General features: G+C 46.0%; 1 protein-coding gene across 1 annotated transcript in view; it reads right to left on the bottom strand.

Annotated features, from left to right (window-relative positions):
• LOC139566532 (neuropilin-2-like) overlaps positions 1–25,060 on the bottom strand; it is a 77,424-nt gene that overhangs the window by 48,674 nt on the left and 3,690 nt on the right. Inside the window, exons 2-4 of the mRNA XM_071387849.1 lie at positions 19,682–19,859; positions 7,178–7,359; positions 1,534–1,764 (exon numbers count right to left, since the gene is read on the bottom strand). Of these exons, the coding sequence (XP_071243950.1) occupies positions 1,534–1,764; positions 7,178–7,359; positions 19,682–19,859 (591 nt within the window). The remainder of the gene's footprint in view (positions 1–1,533; positions 1,765–7,177; positions 7,360–19,681; positions 19,860–25,060) is intronic.

The raw sequence follows: 25,060 nt of genomic DNA on the forward strand, positions 1-25,060 counted from the left end.
ATTCGACATAGAATTATTAAAAGCAAACTTGGATGTGTTTCCTATTTTTTATATATTTATTTCAGGATTTTAACATGTTTTATTAGCATCAGTGTATTTTATGGAACGTGAGCATCTCCATTGAAAGTGCTTTTTAGTCCAGACATAGGCTTAAAACCGGAGTCAGCATCTAATGAAAAAGCTGAAGGTCTATGTCTCGGCGTGAGTCTCTCCGTCTCGTGTGGTTTAGGCTGGGATTAAGACCCACTGTGGGGCAGACTTTAGATTATACACTGTTGTCACCCAATCTTCTCAATCCCACCCAATCCCACCCACCCCGCCAGGATTACAGACACACACACAATGTTCCTGAAGATTCCCCAAATCAGCTTTCCATTCCTTTCCTTCAGATCTAATGACTCTTCAGTGTTTCGACTAATGTGCTTGATGGGGTTGGGCTCAATTCCATGTCAATTCAGTCAATCAAGGAAGTGAATTGAAATTCTTAATTCAAGTCATGAAAAATCCCTCGTTTAAAAAAAAACTATTCTTGAATTGGAATTTCAATGCATTTCAATGAATCTTGCCTCTCTTCTTTGAGTTGAAATGGAACTCATGCCCAATACTTTGGTTTTAGTCTGTAAAGTTTTAGTCTGTAAATGTAATGTAATTCCCACATGGGTCATGTAATACAAAAGTACACCGCTCCCAAGACTAATTTCTATTAAAGCTTGTGTGATTGACCAAAGCATTTAACCATATTGAAAATGAGAGTAGTTTGGCCCTAAGTGAGGAGGTATTGACGCTGTTGCATTGGCCATTTCAAGTTTAAAATATTTGAGCAAGTGAGAGTCAAAATTCTCCTCTCTACTAATCTATCACCATCTTGCTCCCAGCCCCAGCGGTAGATACGAAGCGCTTTGATACCGCTCTCCAGAGCTTTCTCCCTGCTGCTTTCCCCTTCCCTTCCTGTCCTGATCTCTCCTGATACCACTAGCATGTAGCTATGGTGCGTTACGTAACTCCGCCCACAGGCGCCTCACCGCCACGGCAACCGATACCCCTCATACATGCACTCACACTCACGCTTCGGTGTGTCGTTTCCCCTAGGTACAGATCTAGGATGAGCTTCGCCTCCCCCGATCCTAACCTTAACCATTCTTGAGAAAAATGCAAAACTGACCCAAGAACAGCATCTAGGGGCAACTTAACCCTACTCCCTATTCCCAAACAGGAAGAGAGTGCTGTGTGATAAGGGTAAATTGAAACATGGGGGAAGTAGGCCTGATGAAGGGGGTGAATGGGAAACAAGTCATGGGAAAGGCCTAGTCCTGGGAGGTGTAGAATGGCTAATGCAGGAAGGGGCTAGTTCCTGGATTGTTATTGAGACAAAGGCTGCAGGAAAAGCTCCCTTGAGGTATTGTAGACGATGTGTGTGCGTGTTTGTGTTCAAATACATGCATGTGCCTCATACAGTGTTTATGTCTGTGTATGAAAGTGTATGTGTGTGTGTGTGTACACACGCATATGTGTATGTGTCTGGTAAGCACTCACCCTGGGGCAGCCCGTCCCACACGTCCAGCCAGTCGTACTTGCAGTCTCCCTCTCCTGACAGCAGGGGATCGTTCTCCAGGTCAAAGGTCAAGAAGATCAGGGTCACGTCCATGTGGGGCGGAGTTATGATGATGTAAGAACATTCCAGGTTGTGGGGGTACTTGTCAGGGAAGCCGGGGGACTCGATCACTCCGGAAGGACTGGTGAAATTCCGGAAACAGAATTCCGATCCTAAGGAGAACACACACAGGACACAGACATGAGCAATTTATCACAGAAAAGCAATCATTTTTTACTAGTAGGGAATTTTATTGAAGAAAATACATTTGTCACGGCAAGACAGCAATAATAGAATCCAGTTCATTGTGTAACACACATTCACATACACACACGCATGCACGCACTCTCAGACAGGGCGGCAGGTACCCTAGCGGTTTGACCATTGGGCCTGCAACCTGAAGGTTGCTAGTTCAAATCCCCGAGCCGACAAGGTGAAAAATCTGCCAATCTGCCCTTGAGCAAGGCACTTAAAGCCTAATTGGTCCAGGGTCGCAGTCAATAATGGCTGATCCCTGGCCATGACCCCACTCTCCGAGGGTGTCTCAGGGGGAGATGGGATATGCAAAAAACACACATTTCCATTTCACACCTCACACTCGTACAGGTTACCCACTAGTGCACGCAGCGAAACATGACAAATATAAGCACCCCCATTTGACCTTTGACACACACACACACGCCTCATCATGAACCTCATATTCGCCCCCACAACCCAGTAAGCTCTGCGTTCACTCCCTTGCTTCAAAAAAGGAAGAGAAGAGAAAAACACATGCCAAATCAAACGGGAGTAAACTCGCTAAGCGGCCCGGCGTGTCGGCAGCTCATTAGCTATGCAGATTTATGCGCCCTGGGCGGCTCACCTTGAGCTCTCGACAGATGTGCCTCCCATATAAACTTCCCCCTGAGTTACTGAGTGTTTATGGACGCGCACATGAATGATTTGTGATGTGCACGTCTCTCTCTCTCATTTATTCAAAGCACTGATCATATATACTTGCACCTTACAATCCCCAAACTCTCTGTGTTCCCACCTCTCACTCTGTTCCGCTCTCTATCCTCTACCTCTCGTGTTATTCAAAACATTGATGGGTCACACACACACAGACGTACAACACGCAAACTGTGAATACATAGACACGCTCTACCAACAGCAATGGTATAGCACGGACATGTCCTTGAGGTGTACTGTATATATACATTCTTGAGGGGCATGGCATACAGAAAGAGCAGCAATGAGGCCTGGAAAGGAATACAATGGGATGAAAGGGGAAAGAGGGAATGGAAGACCAGATAAGCAACAGCAAACAGACAAGCACTATACACATCTTGGTGTGTATATTAAAAATACATTTAAAAAATACTACGTTCTACATAGGTCTTGTGGTATATGATAGACAGGGTATGTGTTTATCAATGAAAGTGCGTGCGTGTGAAAGAGGGCTTCAATCACACCAGTGCATGTCTATATTAGCCCAGTGTGTGTTACCACCCGTTTCGCACGCGCTCACATCGCCACATGCCAAATATGTGTGTGAGAGATGGTGTGTATGCATGAGTACTCTCCCTTTTGTTAGTCCTTATTAGTTCAACTATATGAACATTCCAAAAACAAGCCCCTCTTCCCCGCACGCACGCACGCACACACACACACACACACACACACACACACACACACACACACACACACACACACACACACACACACACACACACACACACACACACACACACACACACACACACACACACACACACACGTCTGACACAGCAGCCACTCGCCTGGCTTGCACATTTCACCACGAGCAGCCATTTGGCAAGATCTGTCTGCCGGCGGGGGGTTGAGGAGGGGGTGGGGGAGGGAGAGAGGGATGAGTGGAGGGGTGAGTTGCTGGGTAGAAATGCGTCAGGCGCTTTCCGCTCGAGTGCCTGACGGAGTAGTCTCCGCACATGTTGTCAGGGAATCCCCCCTCCCTCCCACGCTCCATTCCTTCCTCCCCCCATCCCTAGGAGGAATGCGTAGTCTGTTCATTCACCCTCTTCCCCCCTCCTCCTGTTTTCGTCTTCCTCTCCCTCTCCTCATGCACCTCATGCTATGAGAGTTCACCTCCACGTTTGTGCACGTCTGTTGCACATCTCAACCTCTAACACTCTCTTTCTCTCACTCTATCTTTCACCCACTATCTTTCTCTCTCTCTGCCTCGCAGCCTACTCTCGCTGGAGTCAACACAAGAGGGTTTCATGGAAATACACTTGAGGGGTGTGTGTTTGTCTGGATTCCAAAGGTGACCCTACAGACTGAGTTAGGGGGGACAGAGTCAACCATGACCCCAAGGGGAACCACAGAAAGATCAATCGCGATTGGCTGCTCTAGTGCTAGAGGCTGGAGGAGGTCGCTTGGCGGGAAGTCTTCCCGCAGTAGCCGTGGTAACAGTGTCACAGTAACAGTCACATGACAGGGGGCGGAGTGGGGGGCTGGTTTGGTATGAGGGGTTAATACGCCAGTGTGTGTGAGAAAAGTAGGGCACAACAATAATGGGGGAGGGAGGGCAGTGGGTGTATTTTCACTACTGTGGGGTTATGGTGCGGGTGTGGGGGATGCGGGTGGGGTTGGAGGGTTGTTGTTTTGGGGCACACGCTCCCCCAGGGGGATGGGATGGGGGCTCAGGGGAAAAGGGATTAGGGAATACAATTAAGGGTGAGAAGTCAAATATCTTATTGCTGTTTATTATCCCTGTATCCATTATTGGCACTGAACATAGGAAGGGGGGTACAGTATACACAAACACATATGCATGTCTGCACACACACTCTGCTTACTTAACAGCGTATTCTCTGAGTGAAGCTACAACAGACTCCTCATCATTAACCTTGGGTGCTGATGGCAGTCTAGGAAAAGAGATATACTGCAGGGCCGTGTTCATTTGGCACCAAACGGAAGGAAACAGACTGAAACAGGGTGGGACTATTACCTGGACTTGCCCAATAAGAAACACTGATTTTAGTTTCAGTTGCAAACTGTTTTCAAAACGTTTTCCATTGTGTGCCCTAATGAACACGACCCTGATCAGCAGCAAAAGTAGGTACTGAAGGGTCAGGCTCTGGCTGAGAACAACCGCCAGCCGTACAGACACACCTGCAAGCTGTGTATTGACCTAAGATCATATCTCCTCTAGTGACGCCCTCCTTCAAAACACTTACGGATGCATAAACAAACACACTGCACGCGCACACTTAAATAAAACGAGAACATGTACACACACACACACACACACACACACACACACACACACACACACACACACACACACACACACACACACACACACACACACACACACACACACACACACACACACACACACACACACACACACACACACTGCAAGTGCACACAAATAAGACTAGAACACACATCCCTCATGTACAAATATCAATGTAAATAAACAACAGCTCTCTCACTGGGGGTTGTGCCTGGCAGTCTCTAATGTTGTCCCAGAACTTGTACACTACTGGGGTTTGTGGAGCGATTTGTCCCGAACCTCACATGTTAAAACAAACAACCATGATGGGTGTAGGATGCAGAGGGAGAGAACAGCGCACTCCGAAACATATGCTCTGCGTGTCGATCTCTCTCGCACAGAAACACACACAGGCACAGACACATGCACACACACACACACACTGAGCACGCACGCACATCTATACGCCTACTTAGACACAAACAAAATCCTATTTCGCCCAAGCACACTGTAACCACCCACGAACACATATCACACACGCATACCATTGTTTTTGCACCCCAAATGCATAGTAGGCTCTTGTTAAAACCATGGCAACAGCATACCCATCCATTCTGTTACAGTGTGTGTGTGTATGTGTGTATAATATTAGCCCTATCACATCATCATATCGTTGTGCTAGTGGCCTTGGTAACAGAGCTAAATGACAAAACGGGGCCACGTTCAAATCACGTTTCAAAATGTTTAGAAACAGAGGAGGTACTACTACCTGAATCCCACCCACCCAAACAAATCAATGTCAATGGGAGCTTACAAGCAAATCGCAGCTCAATATAGAGTGCATCAGTATAGCTGTATGTCAAGTACACTTCCTCTTATGCACCACCAGCACCATCGTTAAACTCAAATCCCAACTCATCCTCACTCTACCCTCTCCCTCTCCCAGTAATCATCTTCTCACTGCCTGTAGCCCCTCTCAATCACTCTCCCCCCATCCTGCCCCCTCCTCCTCACCCCTCCCTCCTCATCATCTCCCTATACCGCCAGTAACCTCTCAGCCTTCCTCCCCCTCGAGATGAAGCAGATCCCAGGCCAGTTAAAAGAGGCCTTCCTGAGATGCTTTTCAGACAGGCTGAAAAGAGTTCAAGGCTTTAACCATGTTTATTTTCCTCCCTGCCTCTCTTGAAGTTAATTGGTCTGGGAGTGTCGGGGGGTGTGTGTGAGGTTGCGAGGTGAGTGAGTGTGTGTTTGTGTGTATAGGTGTGCATGTGTGTTAAGGTGAAGGTCATCGTAGGTCCTTCTGCCCAAGGCATCCATAGCAAGAACTCAGTCAACCATCCATGTTCCTGCCAGGTGTGTGCGTACTGGTAGCGAAGTCAGGTGCAGGAGAGCAGAGATTTGTGAAACAGGCGCACACTTTATTTAGGCAAAAGTGCAAAATGCGCAAAACAGTCACAGTAATTATGTTTAACAATAAACATCTTTGTGAAAATACCACGGAAAAAACAAACCAGCCTGGCGCGTCAACAACAAACAATCTTACACAAAGACATGATGGGGAACAGAGGAATAAATACATGTAGATTGATTGGGGAATGAAAACCGGGTGTGCAGGGAACAAGACAAAACAAATGGATACATGAAAAATGGAGCGGCGATGGCTAGAAAGCCGGTGACGTCGACCGCTGAACGCTGCCCGAACAAGGAGAGGAGCCGACTTCGGCGGAAGTCGTGACAGTTCCACAAGGCAAGTCAGGTAGTTAGGGGAATGACCACCCAGAGCCATTGGAGAGAGTTTGGCCATTGTGGTTTCAACCCCAAAATGTATTAGGATGAACTTAGATCACATTTACATGGTTTGATGAAAGCCATGTTAGCACCTCATGGTCAATATTCACCAATAGCAGTCCACAGGTTTCCAAATGCACATTTTTATTGAATAAATAGAATGCTCAGGCAACAACTTGGCATCCATTTAAGATTGGCCAAAGTCTCTCTACATATGTCTCCATCCCAACCTATTAGTAACCAGTCAAACATCAACGTACCAATCACACAACCAATAACATCGCTCCCCAATGATCAACAACCAATCAAAACACCCCAAATAAGAGCTCACCAGGCAGAATTAGAGAATTCACTCACCTGTCTTAAAGATCATGAAAGCCCCCCCCCCAAAATAACAACCAATAAAAACGCCTCAATAACGAAGCGCCGGACATCATTTGAGAATTCACTCACCTGTCTTAAAGATCATGAAACCCCCCCCCCCCCCCCCCAAAAATAACAACCAATAAAAACGCCTCAATAACGAAGCGCCGGACATCATTTGAGAATTGTCTCACCTGTCTTGAAGATCTCGTAGCGCAGCGAGAAGCCGGCCCCCTGGTGGGCGTAGTCTGAGACAAACTTGATGTGCAGGGCAGTACCAGAAGAGATGATGGCTGGGGGGGCGATGTTACTGCAGTGCTTACCCAGCAGCTCAGCCGAGTCCGAACCACCATCACGGATCTCAATGAAGTCATACCTGAGAATGAGAGACAGAGAATTTCATGAAAAATCCTTGAAATGTTTTTATGTGTGGTGTCCATATTAGGACAGCCTCAGGCTCAGCAGGAATTGATTCAATCTCAGCAGGAGTTGCCTCAGTCTCAGGAAGAGTTGTTTTAGTCTAATCTAAACTAAGACTGTCCTAATATAGACATCGTACCTATGGATTTATTTAATCATGTATATGTTAAAAGAGGTGCTTGGAGAAATATGTATTGATTTCAGGAGAATGTTGAATGGATGATTCAAGCTTAAAACCAAGGACAAAGAGAAGAATAGAGATAAAACAGCTTTGGGGCTCAATGTGATTGAACTCTAGTCCATATGACCTTTGACCTAAGACCTATTGACCTCCCCTGAACTAACCCAAATTCTTAACTGTCATTTCAGAGACAGAGAGAGGTGAAACTTGGACTCAGACAAATCCCACCTGCCTCTCCAAAATTAGCCAACTCAACAGAAACGAGTCGCTGACACTTATGAAGCTGGGAGAGGGGTCAAGGTACAGTGTGTGTGCATGCGTGTGTGTTCTTCTACATAGAAGATGATAACAAATCCCAGGACATAGTGTCTATAATACTGTAATAAGCTCATAGTTGCGGCCACAACCTCCAAACAGTTGTCACTGACTAGTGGGATATTCATTACCCAGTTTTCCAGATTTTTTAAATCAGGTTTTTGCTTGGCAGACCTTCTATCTTTATTGGCATTAGTCAATAAGGTCATGAATGCAACTGTTTATGTCAAATTGTTTCTCAACTTGTAGCCATGGTTGTCCTGTAAGGAAAAGGGTAAAACACTTCAATGTGATGATAAATATGAGGGCAGAGCAAGCAGATGAATGAAAACAGTGTTTTTCAGCTTTTCCACAGTGGACTTCCTGGGACGGATAATTAATAAGCGTCCCCGCTCTCCCCTCTCTTGGATATGTGACGGAGCCGTCAAACATGAGCCGTTGACACAGTCTCACATCCAATTACAATGAAAGTCCTTCAGCACAGTACTGGATCACTGTTCTGTGTTGGACCCACGCGTGCCCGCATGCGCACACACACACACACACACACACACACACACACACACACACACACACACACACACACACACACACACACACACACACACACACACACACACACACACACACACACACGCACACACACACACACAAATAATACAGCCCCATACACTGTCATTGGGAGCAGGAATGTTTAGATTGACATAGTCTCTCGAGATCAATGTCCATCAACGTTGGTTCTGGGAACCTCACAGGGTGTGCACATATTTGTTCCAGCCTAGCACTAAACACTCCTGATTTAACTTCATCAAGGGCTTGATGATTTTGCCGATGAGTCGAGTGAAGTGTGTTTGTGCTGGGCTGGAACAAAAGCCTGCACAGGCCTAGGATCAAACTTCATTAATGAGAGGGCCTGTAACTGACACATGCTTAAGGAAAATACACGCACGCACGCACGCACGCACACGCACACACACGTACACACACACGTACACACACACGTACACACACGTACACACACGTACAGTGTGTACGTCAAAGATAAAAGGCCTGAGAAGGAACTGAGAGCCTAATTAGGTTTTAATTGATTTGGGAGTGGGCTCTCTCGCCTGTCGTGGATTAGAAGCGATGACTGAGTGTTTCTCAGATGTGATTATTGACCTGAGCGCTCCGTCTCCCCAGGCCCTGATGAATACATGCATGAAGGCTGGCCGAGCAGGAGAACAGTCTCTCACACACACACACAGACAGACAGACAGACAGACAGACAGACAGACAGACAGACAGACAGACAGACAGACAGACAGACAGACACCCTAACACTCACACCCTCATCCCACTCTGTCTATTAGAGTTCACAGTGCATTTTCGGACTCCTTCCTCTCCCCCTTCTCCCTCACTATGTGACTGGGTGTTTCTGGGTTATGGAGTCCTGCTTGTTGGGACCCATGTTGGTTTACACCAGCTCTCCATAGAGGCCAGAAGAAACCCAGGGGTTATCAGTGGAAACCTGAGGAAGTCCTTCAGGGCTGTTGTTCAGCACCAGTCCAGACATGCCTTCTCTCCTCTACTCCTTTCCCCTCGTCCTCCCCTCCACTGGCCCTGCTAATTACCGTTCACACCTTCCTTGTTTTTCTGGGACTTTTCTCCACCTCTCTGCATTCCCTACAGGCGCCAGGCCGAGGACGCCCCTCAGACAGATAGCCTCGTCTGGGAGTGGGAGTGCACGTGTGTGCGTCCTTGCCTGTGCGTGTGTGTGTCTGTCTATGTGTGTGTGTCTGGGAGAGGGAGACACAGCAACCACCCTGAAAACACCATGGTATAACTAGGGTGAAACCATTTCTCCTTACCCTTGGCCCCAGACTGTCAATCTCACCACTGAGAGCAACAACCAGAGTCTAGCATAGTTCACTTCCACCGCTCTGTAGTGATGCACTTGACAAAAGCGCAAATATCGGTTCCTAAAATAGTGGCACGGCAGGTGGCATCTACACTGAACTGTGTAGTTTCCATTGGAAAAAAATGCTATTTTGAGGGGGATACAAAAATAAAATGTGTGCGTGTGTTGCTTCCATTCCAGACAATATATATTTGATACCACCATTTACTCGTAATCTAAAGTGCTCAACAACCACAGCCATATCAGGTGCTGATGGTCAACAACAGGACTGAGGCCCAGACACAGACACTAAAATGAAGACTTTTTAGTCTGCCTAGCATAGAGCCACCTCATGCACCTCATGTACGCCTAATAAGGCATAAGTGCCTCTGAAATATTAAGTAGACGCTGGGAGAGAAATCCCAACAGATTCCCGCGGCTGCCATCTTCAATCTGGCCTTAGAACAAAATAGCTCAAATAGCACTCAGAGCAGCCATCTCTGAACCGTTGCTTACAGTTACAGATAGCTGAGGTGCGTCCCAAAAGGCACCCTATTGCTTATATGGTGCACGTATTTTGACCAGGGCCCATAGGGTGTGCACTATTTAGGGAATAGGGTGCCATTTGGTGCAGAGACTGGGGCTAAACCGCTAACAGCTAACCACAACGAGTCAATATAGGCCTATAGGCTACGGCCCAAGGCTTTTTAAAGGGGCATCGCCATCGATCCCGCCAGTCTGGTTGGTGTGAGTATCTACTGCTGGGATGCCCTGTATGACCTTCTTACGTCTGTATTAAAAAATATGCTTTTTCCCCTCCTCTCTCTGTCTGTCTTTCTCCCTCTCTCTCTCTCTGAGCATGAGAGAGTGTATATGTATTTAAAGACTATGACTATGGTCAATTGGAGTGATCGTTTGGTTGGCTATTAGTGGCTATTGGTGTGGTCAAGTACACATGACCGTAATGCGACCATGACTCAGTGACCATGACTTGTGAATCTGGGCAGATCAGACCTGAAACAGTGGCCTCATTAATCTGCCCCCCCCCCCCCCCGCCCGCCCCATATACACATACACACACTCTCCACGTCTGTTGCACATCAATTCCTCATTACAAGCGGAAAACGGCCATTGATCTGATTCCAACAGCTCCCCCCAGGGAGTATACCAGACACAGAGGATGATATCACACTCACACGTTGAACCTCTCTATTGTTACGCCTCAATGGCACGTTCCCCTGTGATGAAACTAAGGGTACGTCCCAAATGGCACCCCATTCCTTATGGGACCTGGTCAAAATTAGTGCACTAAATAGCGAATAGTGTGCCATTTGGGACGCGACCTGAGGCACATTAGTACGGGGTGCCGTTTGTAAAGTTGATTGATCAATTCTACGGAGGAACATGTCTGCAGGCTCAACTAAATCGTCACCTCCCGTTGCCAATGAGGGCCCTGGGGCCCATACCCAATAAAGATGACCTAATTTAAAAAAGTTGCATAGAAACTATATGGGTGGAAAATTGATCTTTGCGAAAGTGTGTGTCAGCTTTTATGGTGTGTGTACTGTGTAGGTGTGCCGCAAACATCAATTAGTTTAATCCCACTGTGTGTAACCAATGTGAAATGGCTAGCTAGTTAGCGGGGGTGCGCGCTAATAGCGTTTCAATCGGTGACGTCACTCGCTCTGAGACCTTGAAGTAGTTTTGTGGAGCGATGGGTAACGATGCTTCAAGGGTGACTGTTGTCTACGTGTGCAGAGGGTCCCTGGTTCGAGCCCAGGTAGGGGCGAGGAGAGGGACGGAAGCTATACTGTCACATGTGCAAAATAAAACACTTTCACCCCAGGGCAGAGAGAGAGAGTATATTCTTTTGGAACGTCTGTGAGTGTAATGTTCACTGTTCATTTGTATTGTTTATTTCACTTTTGTTTATTATCTACTTTACTTGCTTTAGCAATGTTAACATATAGCAATGTTAACATATTTCCCATGCTAATAAAGCCCTTGAATTGAATTGAGAGAGAAGAGAAAGAGAGAAGATCAGGAGAGAGAGAGATGCACCTCCTTTTTTATTTTATTTAACCTTTATTTAACCAGGAAGGGCTCATTGAGATTTAAAATCTATTTTTCAAGAGCGTCCTGGCCAAGATAGGCAGCACCAAGTCATTACAAAAATTACAGACAAACAACATGAAATACTACAAGTAATCTAGTAAAAACCATAGAATTCACAAGAGTATAACAAATCATAAAACAGCAAATTAAAAACATTGACAGGTCAGGGAATCAGTCTCAAGATCATTCATCCGTGATTTAAAAACACCAATCGGGACAAGTTCTTCCAGTTTAAAAGTATTTTGTAAGGTGTTCCAAGACGATGGCGCAGAGTACATAAAAGCCCTTTTACCAAATTCAGTTCGGACATTTGGAACAGTTAGCAGGATAAAGTCCAGCGAACGAAGAGAGTACCCACAACATTTCTGAAGAACAAAAAATGCTCAAATAAAAAGGTAGTAAACCCAAAATGGCTTAGTAAATAAAAGTATACCAGTGACTGAGCCTACGAGTGACTAGAGAAGGCCAGCCAACCCTGGTATACAAAGTGCAGTGGTGCGTAAGGGTTTTGCATTTTAAAATAAATCTCAAAGCGCCATGGTAAAGGGTGTCAATTGATCTCAAACACTGAGCGGAAGCATTCATAAATAAAATATCTCCATAGTCTAGTAAAGGCATAAATGTAGCTGATACTAGCCTCCTTCTGACTTCAAAAGAAAAACAGGCCTTATTCCTAAAATAAAATCCCAATTTCAGCTTAATTTTTTTTTGTAAGTTGTTGAATATGCAATTTAAAAGAGAGGCTGTCATCAATTAAAATTCCAAGATATTTATATGAGGTTATATGAGGTCCTGCACCCCATATCGGTATCATCCCTTCAGCCCTGGTCCCAGCCAATGGCAGACTGCATTAGAGATATTGGCTTGATATTTCACCTCAGCCATTATTGCATTTTTTTTCACATCAATCAACTCTGGGCTTGGAGGTAAAAGCCATTTGGCACCCTGCCGGACTCTGCCTGAAATGAAAGTCTGAATTAAAGTGCCACCTCAGATATGTGAAGTCTGCATAACACAGGATATTTTATTGCTGCAGCAGTGATGGTCTGTGCGGTTGAAGCTCCCTGAGCCTTGGCTCTTTGAACCCAGGAAAAGTGCTGGTTGGCCGGGAGAGGGATTAATTCATCAGTATGTTGTGGGTTATAAAGTAAGGCTGACCTTAGGTGACCTTAGGTGGGCCAACTGAACTCTTTCCTTGAGTTCACATGCTCAGGGTCTCAGAGTAATCTACTCTCAGGAGAGACAATGGCACTGTCATAATGTGTGTGTGTGTGAATGTGCGTGTGTATGTGATGAGTATGTGTATGTGATGAGGTGATGACATAAAAAAGACATGGCTTACATAGAACTGTAATTGTCCATAGATTAAAGCCCTTTACAACTCTCGCAACTATATCACCTATTTACAATAAACACAGTCCATTTGTAATATTTACATTATATATACAGTATATTCAGATTACATTTAAATAATACCCTGACCAAGTCTCCTGCCCCTCCAAGGGTGTATTCACTAAGAACGAAACGGGCCGAAACGAGGAGGGACAAACTTGAACTTGTCCAATAAGGAACTGCTGATTTCGTTTCAAAATGTTTTCCGTTGCCAAAAAAATTGTTACGGTGTCCTACGGTGTGCACTAATGAATACAGTCCAGCATTACCGCTCCCTCACCTCAAACCAGAAGAGGAAAACTCCAAGTCTCCCTCCTGTCTCCTCAGTCAGACATACTGCGATGCCTAATCACTCAGGAAGGAGGAAGCAACACGCAGCTGCACCACAAACACTAACTGGAAGCTATTTGAACCCAGTCTAAAGCACTCTGTGGGAGGAGAGGAGGCGTGTTGGCCTGTCGGGCTGCACTTTGGCTTTCTCCACTTTGTTTTGTTGCTGTTTTGGACCCGAGGGCCAAGGCACACATCTTCAACAAACTAAATCTGTGTGTGTGTGTGTCCCAAATGGCACCCTATTCCCTATGCAGTACAGTGTTCTCTGGTCAAAACACCATTCAGGGAACAGGATGCAAGTTTGGGATGTAGCCTACATAAAAAGGCCATAGCAGCATTAGTGAGAAAAGGGAGTTATAGGTTGGTCTATGAATAAATAACATTGTTGATGTGTCTCTCTTTTCTAATGGGGCTGTAAAGTATGTTCTTTTTTCTCTGAGGACCGGGAATTGGATGTGGAATGGATAGTGGTTGCCATGGGTTTCCCCTGCCGATCACACACACGCTCACAAACGTGTGTGCATGTGCAGGTATACACGCGGAAATAAGGACACAAACATACAGAGAAGCACGTGCACGCGCAAAGAAACACACACCCACACGTGCATGAGCGCGCGTGGGCACGTGCACACACACAAACAGCTGAGTGGAAGTGTGAGAAGGCAAAGGTTGAGCTCACACACAGTCCCCTCAGGCAAATTCAAAACCAATCCCCCCCAAAAAAGTATAGCATTTCTAAGGAGGCGTTTCAACTTTCTCTTTCTCCCTCTCTCTACCCCTGCTCACTCCACAGCTCTCTCCAACCCTGCTCTCTCCCCAGCTCTCTCTCTCTCTCTAAGCCCTGAATACAGTACCCAAAAAGGACATGAAATACTGCTTATCGACAGTGAGCACATTCATTTTATCCGTCTATCACAGAACTGCACATGCTATCTATGACTAGTGGGATTTTAATAGAGCATTACGTTACACAAGACCAGATAAGGACATTATCAAGGACAACAGCCACCCGAGCCACATAGAAATGGGAGTTTAAGATCTCATTCTCATTGAAAGCAAGTCTAAGAAGCGGTAGATCAAATCAAATCAAATGTTATTTGTCACTTGCGCCGAATACAACAGGTGTAGACCTTACAGTGAAAAGCTTACTTACAAGCCCTTAACCAACAATGCAGTTTTAAGAAAATACCCCCCAAAAAGTAAGAGATAAGAATAACAAATAATTAAAGAGCAGCAGTAAATAACAATAGCGGGGCTATACAGGGGGGTACCGGTACAGAGTCAATGTGCGGGGGCACAGGTTAGTCAAGGTCATATAGGTAATATGTACATGTAGGTAGAGATATTAAAGTGACTATGCATAGATAATAACAGAGAGTAGCATTAGCATAGAAGAGGGCGGGGGGTGTAGGAGTCTGATGGCTTGGGGGTACAAGCTGTTTAGAAGCCTCTTGGACGTAGACTTGGCGCTCCGGTACCGCTTGCCGTGAGGGAGTAGAGAGAGCAGTCTATGACTGGGTGGCTGGAGTTTTTGACAATTTTTGGGCCTTCCTCTGACACCGCCTGGTATAGAGGTCCTGGATGGCAGGAAGCTTGGCGCCGGTGATGTACTGGGTCGTACGCACTACCCTCTGTAGTGCCTTGTGGTCTGAGGCCGAGCAGTCACCATACCAGGCAGTGATGCAACCAGTCAGGATGCTCTCGATGGTGCAGCTGTAGAACCTTTTGAGGATCTTTTCAGTCTCCTGAGGGGGAATAGGCTTTGTCGTGCCCTCTTCACGACTGCCTAGGTGTGCTTGGACCATGTTAGTTTGTTGGTGATGTGAACGCCAGGGAAATTGAAGCGCTCAACCTGCTCCATTACAGCCCCGTCGATGAGAATGGCCCTCCTTTTCCTATAGTCTACAATCATCTCCTTTGTCTTGATCAAGTTGAGGGAGAGGTTGTTGTCCTGGTACCACACTGCCAGGTCTCTGACCTCCTCCCTATAGGCTTTCTCATAGATGTCGGTGATCAGGCCGACCACTGTTGTGTCATCAGCAAACTTAATGATGGTGTTGGAGTCATGTCTGGCTGTACAGTCATGAGTGAACAGGGAATAAAGGAGGGGACTGAGCACGCACCCCCGAGGGCCCCCCCTGTGTTGAGGATCAACGTGGCGGATGTGTTGTTACCTACCCTTACCACCTGGGGACGGCCCGTCAGGAAGTCCAGGAGCCAGTTGCAGAGTGAGGTGTTTAGTTCCAGGGTCCTTAGCTTAGTGATGAGCTTTGAGGGCACTATGGTGTTGAATGCTGAGCTGTAGTCAATGACTAGCATTCTCACATAAGTGTTCCTTTTGTCCAGGTGTGAAAGGGCAGTGTGGAGTGCAATAGAGATTGCATCATCTATGGATCTGTTGGTGCGGTATGCAAATTGGAGTGGGTCTAGGGTTTCTGGGATAATGGTGTTGATGTGAGCCATGACCAGCCTTTCAAAGCATTTCATGGCTACAGACGTGAGTGCTACGGGTTAGTAGTCATTTAGGCAGGTTACCTTAGTGTTCTTGGGCACAGGGACTATGGTGGTCTGCTTGAAACATGTTGGTATTACAGACTCAGGGAGAGGTTGAAAATGTCAGTAAAGAAACTTGCCAGTTGGTCATCGCATGCTCGGAGTACATGTCCTGGTAATCCATCTGGCCCTGCGGCCTTGTGAACGTTGACCTGTTTAAAGGTCTTACTTACATCAGCTGTGGACAGCGTGATCACACAGTCGTTCGGAACAGCTGATGCTCAGTGCGAATGTTTCCTGTAATCCATGGCTTCTGGTTGGGGTATGTACGTACAGTCACTGTGGGGACAATGTCATCGATGCATTTATTGATGAAGCCAGTGACTGATGTGGTGTACTCCTCAATGCCATCGGACTGATTTAAGTTTCCCTGCATTAAAGTCCCCGGACACTAGGAGCACTGCCTCTGGATGAGCGTTTTCCTGTTTGCTTATGGCGGTATACAGCTCATTGAGCTCCGTTTTAGTGTCAGCATCTGTCTGTGGTGGTATGTAGACAGCTACGAAAAATACAGATGAAAACTCTCTAGGTAGATAGTGTGGTCTACAGCTTATCATGAGATACCACAGGCGAGCAGAAACTTGAGACTTCCTTAGATATCGTGCACCAGCTGTTGTTTACATATATGCATAGGCCCCCGCCCCGTGTCTTACCAGAGGCTGCTGTTCTGTCCTGCCGATAGACTGTATAACCCGCTAGTTGTATGTTCTTTTTGTCGTTGTTCAGCCACGACTTGGTGAAACATAAGATATTACAGTTTTTAATGTCCCATTGGTAGGATATACGTGCTTTCAGTTCGTCCCATTTATTTTCCAGCGATTGAACGTTAGCTAGCAGGACGGAAGGCAAAGGCAGATTAGCCACTCGTCGCCTGATCCTCACAAGGCACCCTGATCTTTTCCCGCAAAATCTCAGTTTCCTTTTCCAGCGAATGACGGGGATCTGGACCTGGTCGGGTGTCTGTAGTAGTATATCCCTCCCGTCCGACTCATTGAAGAAGAACTCTTCGTCCAGTTTGAGGTGAGTAATCGCAGTTCGGATGTCCAGAAGCTCTTTTCGGTCATAAGAGATGGTAGCAGCAACATTACGTACAAAACAAGTTACGAACAATGCGAAAAAAGAAAAAAAAAATAGCATGGTTGGTTAAGAGCCGATAAGACGGCAGCCAACACAACTACATTATCTGTTCTATGTGCGCCATTTCTATGCTTCCCGTGGTTACGTTTCGTTTTAACATGTTTCACGTTGTTTTGAGTACCAGCTTCAAACAGCTGAAACTATTGCTTAAGGAAAATATGTTTCACAACGATTTAGATAGTAGAATGATTCTCTACACTATACTTGCTTGTTTTGTCACGTAAACCGAAATTTGGCGAACTATTAGAATTTTTGCAACCAGGAAATGGCTGAGAAATGTATTCATAGCGCAGCTTTAAAAGAGCAGTAGGAGGCAAGGGTTGAAGCCAGGCCAGAGCAGGATGACTGACTTCTATGAGGTCAGAGAGACAATAGAAAGGCATATGATTCATATTATACATCTCTTTGAAAGAGGAAACTGACCAAGCTGGTTCCCATCTAGCCCGTAATAGCTGCACTGAACTCTCCTGTAAACTTCACAACATCATCAGTGTCTTTCTTTCAACCATTCTCTCTCCATTCTTTCATCCACCATCCCTTTCTCACCTACTGTCATGGCCAAAATGGTAACTGTGGCTAACTAAGGACACTGTTACATACAGTGGGGAGAACAAGTATTTGATACACTGCCGATTTTGCAGGTTTTCCTACTTACAAAGCATGTAGAGGTCTGTAATATTTATCATAGGTACACTTCAACTGTGAGACACGGAATCTAAAACAAAAATCCAGAAAATCACATTGTATGATTTTTAAGTAATTAATTTGCATTTTATTGCATGACATAAGTATTTGATACATCAGAAAAGCAGAACTTAATATTTGGTACAGAAACCTTTGTTTGCAATTACAGAGATCATACGTTTCCTGGAGTTCTTGACCAGGTTTGCACACACTGCAGCAGGGATTTTGTCCCACTCCTCCATACAGACCTTCTCCAGATCCTTCAGGTTTCGGGGCTGTCGCTGGGCAATACGGACTTTCAGCGCCCTCCAAAGATTTTCTATTGGGTTCAGGTCTGGAGACTGGCTAGGCCACTCCAGAACCTTGAGATGCTTCTTACGGAGCCACTCCTTAGTTTCCCTGGCTGTGTGTTTCGGGTCGTTGTCATGCTGGAAGACCCAGCCACGACCCATCTTCAATGCTCTTACTGAGGGAAGGAGGTTGTTGGCCAAGATCTCGCAATACATGGCCCCATCCATCCTCCCCTCAATACGGTGCAGTCGTCCTGTCCCCTTTGCAGAAAAGCATCCCCAAAGAATGATGTTTCCACCTCCATGCTTCACGGTTGGGATCGTGTTCTTGGGGTTGTACTCATCCTTCTTCTTCCTCCAAACACGTCGAGTGGAGTTTAGACCAAAAAGCTAAATTTTTGTCTCATCAGACCACATGACCTTCTCCCATTCTTCCTCTGGATCATCCAGATGGTCATTGGCAAACTTCAGACGGGCCTGGACATGCCCTGGCTTGAGCAGCGGGACCTTGCGTGCGCTGCAGTATTTTAATCCATGACGGCATAGTGTGTTACTAATGGTTTTCTTTGAGACTGTGGTCCCAGCTCTCTTCAGGTCATTGACCAGGTCCTGCCGTGTAGTTCTGGGCTGATCCCTCACCTTCCTCATGATCATTGATGCCCCACGAGGTGAGATCTTGCATGGAGCCCCAGACCGAGGATGATTGACCGTCATCTTGAACTTCTTCCATTTTCTAATAATTGCGCCAACAGTTGTTGCCTTCTCACCAAGCTGCTTGCCTATTGTCCTGTAGCCCATCCCAGCCTTGTGCAGATCTACAATTTTATCCCTGATGTCCTTACACAGCTCTCTGGTCTTGGCCATTGTGGAGAGGTTGGAGTCTGTTTGATTGAGTGTGTGGACAGGTGTCTTTTATACAGGTAACGAGTTCAAACAGGTGCAGTTAATACAGGTAATGAGTGGAGAACAGGAGGGCTTCTTAAAGAAAAACTAACAGGTCTGTGAGAGCCGGAATTCTTACTGGTTGGAAGGTGATCAAATACTTATGTCTTGCAATAAAATGCAAATTAATTACTTAAAAATCATACAATGTGATTTTCTGGATTTTTGTTTTAGATTCCGTCTCTCATAGTTGAAGTGTACCTATGATAAAAATTACAGACCTCTACATGCTTTGTAAGTAGGAAAACCTGCAAAATCGGCAGTGTATCAAATACTTGTTCTCCCCACTGTATGTATAACCAGTTGAAGGCAGATCTGAAGTTAAAACGATCCCTGGTCAATCTCCCTCCCTCTCTCCTTCTCCTCATCCCTCTACCATTTTTCTAGCCTGAGCATACCCAAAAGGCCTCCCTCTCTCCCTTTCCCCCCAATCCCCCCTCTCCCCCCCCTCTCTCACCTGCAGTCCAGTCTCTCCAGTTCAAAGTGGGGGTTGAAGTTGAGGACGATGCGCTGGGAGGGCTCTGGGGCCGTGATGACCCACTGGCAATTCTGGTGGGGCGGGTACTCCAGAGGGTAGCCCGGGGACGTGATGTACCCTGCGTCGCTGGCATCCAGGGTGTCCCCACACCCCTCACCTGAGAGAGGGGAAGAGAGAGAAAGAGAGGGAGAGAGAGTGTGTGAGAGAGAGAGAGAGAGAGAGAGAGAGAGAGAGAGAGAGAGAGAGAGAGAGAGAGAGAGAGAGAGAGAGAGAGAGAGAGAGAGAGAGAGAGAGAGAGAGATGGTTGATCCACAGACTCAAAACATCTACAAAGTTATTGATTCGAGAATTTGTCTTCGTATTCCATAGGGATGTGATTCGTGATATAGTGGCGCACGATTTGTATTAACACGTGTGTCAGAGATACGTAGTGTTCACACTAATTCTACTACAGCAACAAGATAGACAACTACGCACACGTCCCTCTCCCATGCAGACAAACTAACCCCACACCATGGCCCTTATCTCTCCTCCGGGAGCATTCTTTAAATGTAATTGTTGCTCTGGCAAGGCAATCTGCAAACATTAGAACACATTCCCTGATCCTATCGGCTCTCTCCCAGGAACAATAGCCTGCCAATAGCATCGCTCGGCTGGCCCAGACAGGAAGTGACAGCAGACCACCTGTCTAGGGGTACAAGGGTTCACCCCGATTCTGTAATGAGAAGCCGGAGTAACAAAGCCTTAATTTTAGCCGTACGCCCACGCCTCACTCGCCGTTCCCTATCTCACACAAACACGCAAAGCACACACACTAACACATCGGCAGACAATACAGTGAGGCCCCTCATCAGTCATTTTACTGCAGTATATGATTCTCCGGTCATTATTATTCTAAATGGAAGGCCAGATTAGGAAGACAAAAATGTCTCTCCACAATGTTCACCATGACAACAATGCTAGGGGTGGTTAACTCTTTCCGTGCTGACAGAGGCTGCGTTCCGATTCTTTACCCTTCTCCCGAAGTGTGCACTCATTTACTCTCCCTCATGCATTTGGTGCAAGCTTCGCTGGAGGGAATTTCCACCATTATCCCTACACCAGCTCATTCCTTTTAAATCCATGAGGGGGAGTGCACAAGTGTACACATTGGGAGATGGGTAGAGAATCGGAACACAGCCTGACCATCTGAAAAGGAAGACTGAGTGTGAATGTTTTATTCATTTTACCTTTATTTAACTAGGCAAGTCAGTTAAGAACAAATTCTTATTTACAATGCCGGCCTACCTTGGCCTAACCCGGACAATCCTGGGCCTATTGTGCGCCGCCCTGTGGGACTCCCAATCACGGCCGGTTGTGATCTAGCCTGGATTCGAACCAGGGTGTCTGTAGTGACGCCTCAAGCGCTGAGATGCAGTGCCTTAGACAGCTGCGCCACTCGGAAGCCCAATGAATATGAGGAGATATCAATGGAAATGGCGATGACTCAGTGCTCTGTTTCATCTGCTTCACCCATTCCCAGTTATGTGAGCACCTCATCAAAGAAAGCGGGGAAAAGATTGGAGGGTTGAAATATAATAGACTATTCAAGTGTTGACGTCTTCAAGACTATTGTGTTTTATAAGAGGCACACTTAGGATTTGGTGACATTTGATATAATAGCGAAACCCTACCGTCCTTACTTGGATAGAAACTCACGTACACACACACACACACACACACACACACACACACACACACACACACACACACACACACACACACACACACACACACACACACACACACACACACACACACACACACACACACACACACACACACACACACACACACACACACACACACACACACACACACGCCAGTCCAGCCTATCACTCAATACTGCAGCCAAAGCTAAATAGAAAGATAACCAAAAGAAAAGAGACTCTCTATTTCCCCTGGAGGATTCAGACAGGCAGGACTGTAAAGTCTGCATATGGCGTGTTCTTCTCTCCCCACCTCCATGTCTGCATCTTAAATGGCACCCTTATCCCGATTTAGTGCACTACTTTTGACCAGAGCCCATTGGGTTCTGATCAAAAGTAGTACACTACAGAGGGCAGGGGTACTCAAGTACTATTTGAGAAGGTCTGGTCACACAAATTTCCTTGGTGACAAAGGTCTGGATGGATAATGTAATTGATCAGCATAGTAACAACCCCTAACCTCGCAACCCATGCGACCCCAAAGTGTTCACGCACCTCTTGTTGGCAGAGAAAATGTTGCAGTTTTTAAGTTCATTTACTACAAGTATACACATTTTGCATGGGACAGAGTTTAAAAAAAATGTTTTACAGCTAATTTCCTGCAATTCCACACAATCTTCCATGTCTTATGTGTTTTTATATGATACCAGGGGTCAAATCACAACCTTTCTACATTGTAGAATAATAGTGAAGACATCAGAATTATGAAATTACACATATGGAATCATGTAGTAACCAAAAAAGTGTTAAACAAATCAAAATAGATTTTATATTTGAGATTCTTCAAAGTAGCCACCCCTCGCCTTAAAGACAGCTTTGCACATTCTTGGCATTCTCTCAACCAGCTTCATGAGGTAGTCATTTCTTTCCTTCTTAACGCGTTTCAGCCAATCAGTTGTGTTGTGACAAGGTAGGGGTGGTATACAGAAGATAGCCCTATTTGGTAAAAGACCAAGTCCATACTATGGCAAGAACTGCTCAAATAAGCAAAGAGAAATGACAGTCCATCATTACTTTAAGACATGAAGGTTAGTCAATGCGGAAACTTTCCAGAACTTTGAAAGTTTCTTCAAGTGTAGTCGCAAAAACCATCAAGCGCCTATGATGAAACTGGCTCTCGTGAGGACCACCACAGGAAAGGAAGACCCAGAGTTATCTTTGCTGCAGCTGCAGAGGATAAGTTCTTTAGAGCTAACTGCACCTCAGATTGGAGCCCAAATAAATGCTTCACAGAGTTCAAGTAACAGACACATCTCAACATCAGCAGTTCAGAGGAGACTGCGTGAATCAAGCCTTCATGGTCAAATTGCTGCAAAGAAACCACTACTATAGGACAATAATAATAAGACGAGACTTGCTTCGAGCAATGGACATTAGAACGGTGGTAATCTGTCCTTTGATCTGATGAGTCCAAATTGGATATTTTTGGTACCAACCGCCGTGTCTTTGTGAGACGCAAAGTATGTGAACGGATGATCTCTGCATGTGTGGTTCCGCGAAGCATGGAGGAGGTGTGCTGTTGTAGGGGTGCTTTGCTGGTGACACTGTCTGTGATTTATTGTGAATTCAAGGCACACTTAACCAGCATGGCTACAACAGCATTCTGCAGTGATACGCCATCCAGCCTGGTTTGCGCTTAGTAGGACTATCATTTGTTTTTCAACAGGACAGTGACCCAACACACCTCCAGGCTGTGTAAGGGCTATTTGACCAAGAAGGAGAGCGAAGGAGTGCTGCATCAGATGACCTGGCCTCCACAATCACCCAACCTCAACCCAAGTGAGATGGTTTGGAATGAGTTGGAACGCAGAGTGAAGGAAAAGGAGCCAGCAAGTGCTCAGCATATGTGGGAACTCCTTCAAGACTGTTGGAAAAGCATTCCAGGTGAAGCTGGTTGAGAGAATGCCAAGTGTGTGCAAACCTGTCATCAAGGCAAAGGGTGGCTGATTTGAAGAATCTCAAATATAAAATCTATTTTGATTTGTTTAACACTTTTTTGGTTACGACATGATTCAATATGTGTCATTTCAAAGTTTTGATGTCTTCACTATTATTTTTGACAATGTAGAAAATAGTAAAAATAAAGAAAAACTCTTGAATGAGTAGGTGTGTTCAAACTTTTGACTGATATATTTATTTATTTTGTATTTTTTCCTGGACCCGCAGTCCGTATTGACCCCGTTCTGGTTCCGGTCCGCGGTCTGCCAGTTGAGTATGGGGGATATAGGGAATAGGGTGCCATTTAGGACGTAGCCCATGTCTCCTACTGTATTCTCCATATGGTGTGCGGGGCTGTCAGTAGTACCGCCAGGGGAAGATTAAGCCATTTGGGAGAATCCTGCAGCCTCTGCACTTTTCTGCTCCCTGAGCTGAGCAGACCATTCATGTGCCGCTAAGGAGGAGGGCGACGGGGGGGGGGGGGAACGCCAGCAGGGAGAAAGGCAGGTAAAGAGGGATAGATGAAGGGGATGAGGATGATGAGGGGGGGGGGGGGGGGTGAGGGAGAAGAGGGAGAGATATGGAGGGAGAGGGACAAAAAAAGTGGGAGATTTAAGAGGGATTGAGAAAGAGAGGGGTAGAAGGAATGCAGAGCGGCAGAGGAAGGTTGTGAGACGGATAAGGATGAAGACTGAGAAGGAGGTGATTGAAGGGGAGGAAGAAAGACAGTGTGAGGAGGGAGAGAGGGAAAGCCTGACAAGGCTCATTAAGACATGACCATCCCCGTGGGGACTGACCCTGGATGAGCAGTACATGCAGGGGAGAGGTGTGTGTGTGGGTGGGGGTGTGTGTGTATGTGATCGACTGGGTATGTCTTTGTTTCGGTCCTCTGTTAGGGTGGAGAATGTGTATGTTTGTGTTTTTATGAATATACGGTGTGTTTCTCGGGGCACTATGTCTTATAGGTACATGTGTGTTTGTGTGATAAGGAGGGAGGATGAGGTAGAGAGGGAGCCTCATGAATTATTGTGTCTGTGAAGGCTCAGGACTCCATCTATTCTCCACACACGCACACGCAACACTGCACAGACATGCCATAGGGACCCCAACATACATGAACACTGTTGACATATAGTATATAACATATATGTTGCAATAAGAGGTAAGGGCGTGTATGTGCATCTGTGTGAGTGTGTGTGAACTTGGCTGCAAGCAAAATTTGTGCGTCAACGTCTTCAAATCTACTGGACAAGTCTCCGTCTATATATACAGTATCTGCATATGACTGCATATCTGTGTGTGTGTGTGTGTGTGTGTGAGTGTATGCACCAATTTCTATTAGCGGTATTATCCGCGTACTGTGGCGTCACACTTTGTGATAAGCTGCAAATGTGTGGAAGAGGCCTTTATAAATCTTGCCATCATTCGCTCTTTTTCTCTCTTCCCCCCTTTCTCTCTCTCTTTCTCTCTCCCCAACCTTAATTAAAAAGTGATATCGCTTCGAGAGAGGGAATCCGGGGGACAGAGAGAGGAGGAGGAGAGGCACTATTCGTTCATCCATTCATCCCTACACAGGGGCTGTCTCTGCGACTGTTTTTTAATCTAACCACTCCACACAAGACTGGACGGAGGGAGGGAGGGAGGGATTTTTGACTTTCAAAGCTCTTTACTT

This window comes from Salvelinus alpinus, chromosome 38 (assembly GCF_045679555.1).
Source record: "Salvelinus alpinus chromosome 38, SLU_Salpinus.1, whole genome shotgun sequence".
In the NCBI taxonomy this organism is placed as follows: Eukaryota; Metazoa; Chordata; class Actinopteri; order Salmoniformes; family Salmonidae; genus Salvelinus; species Salvelinus alpinus.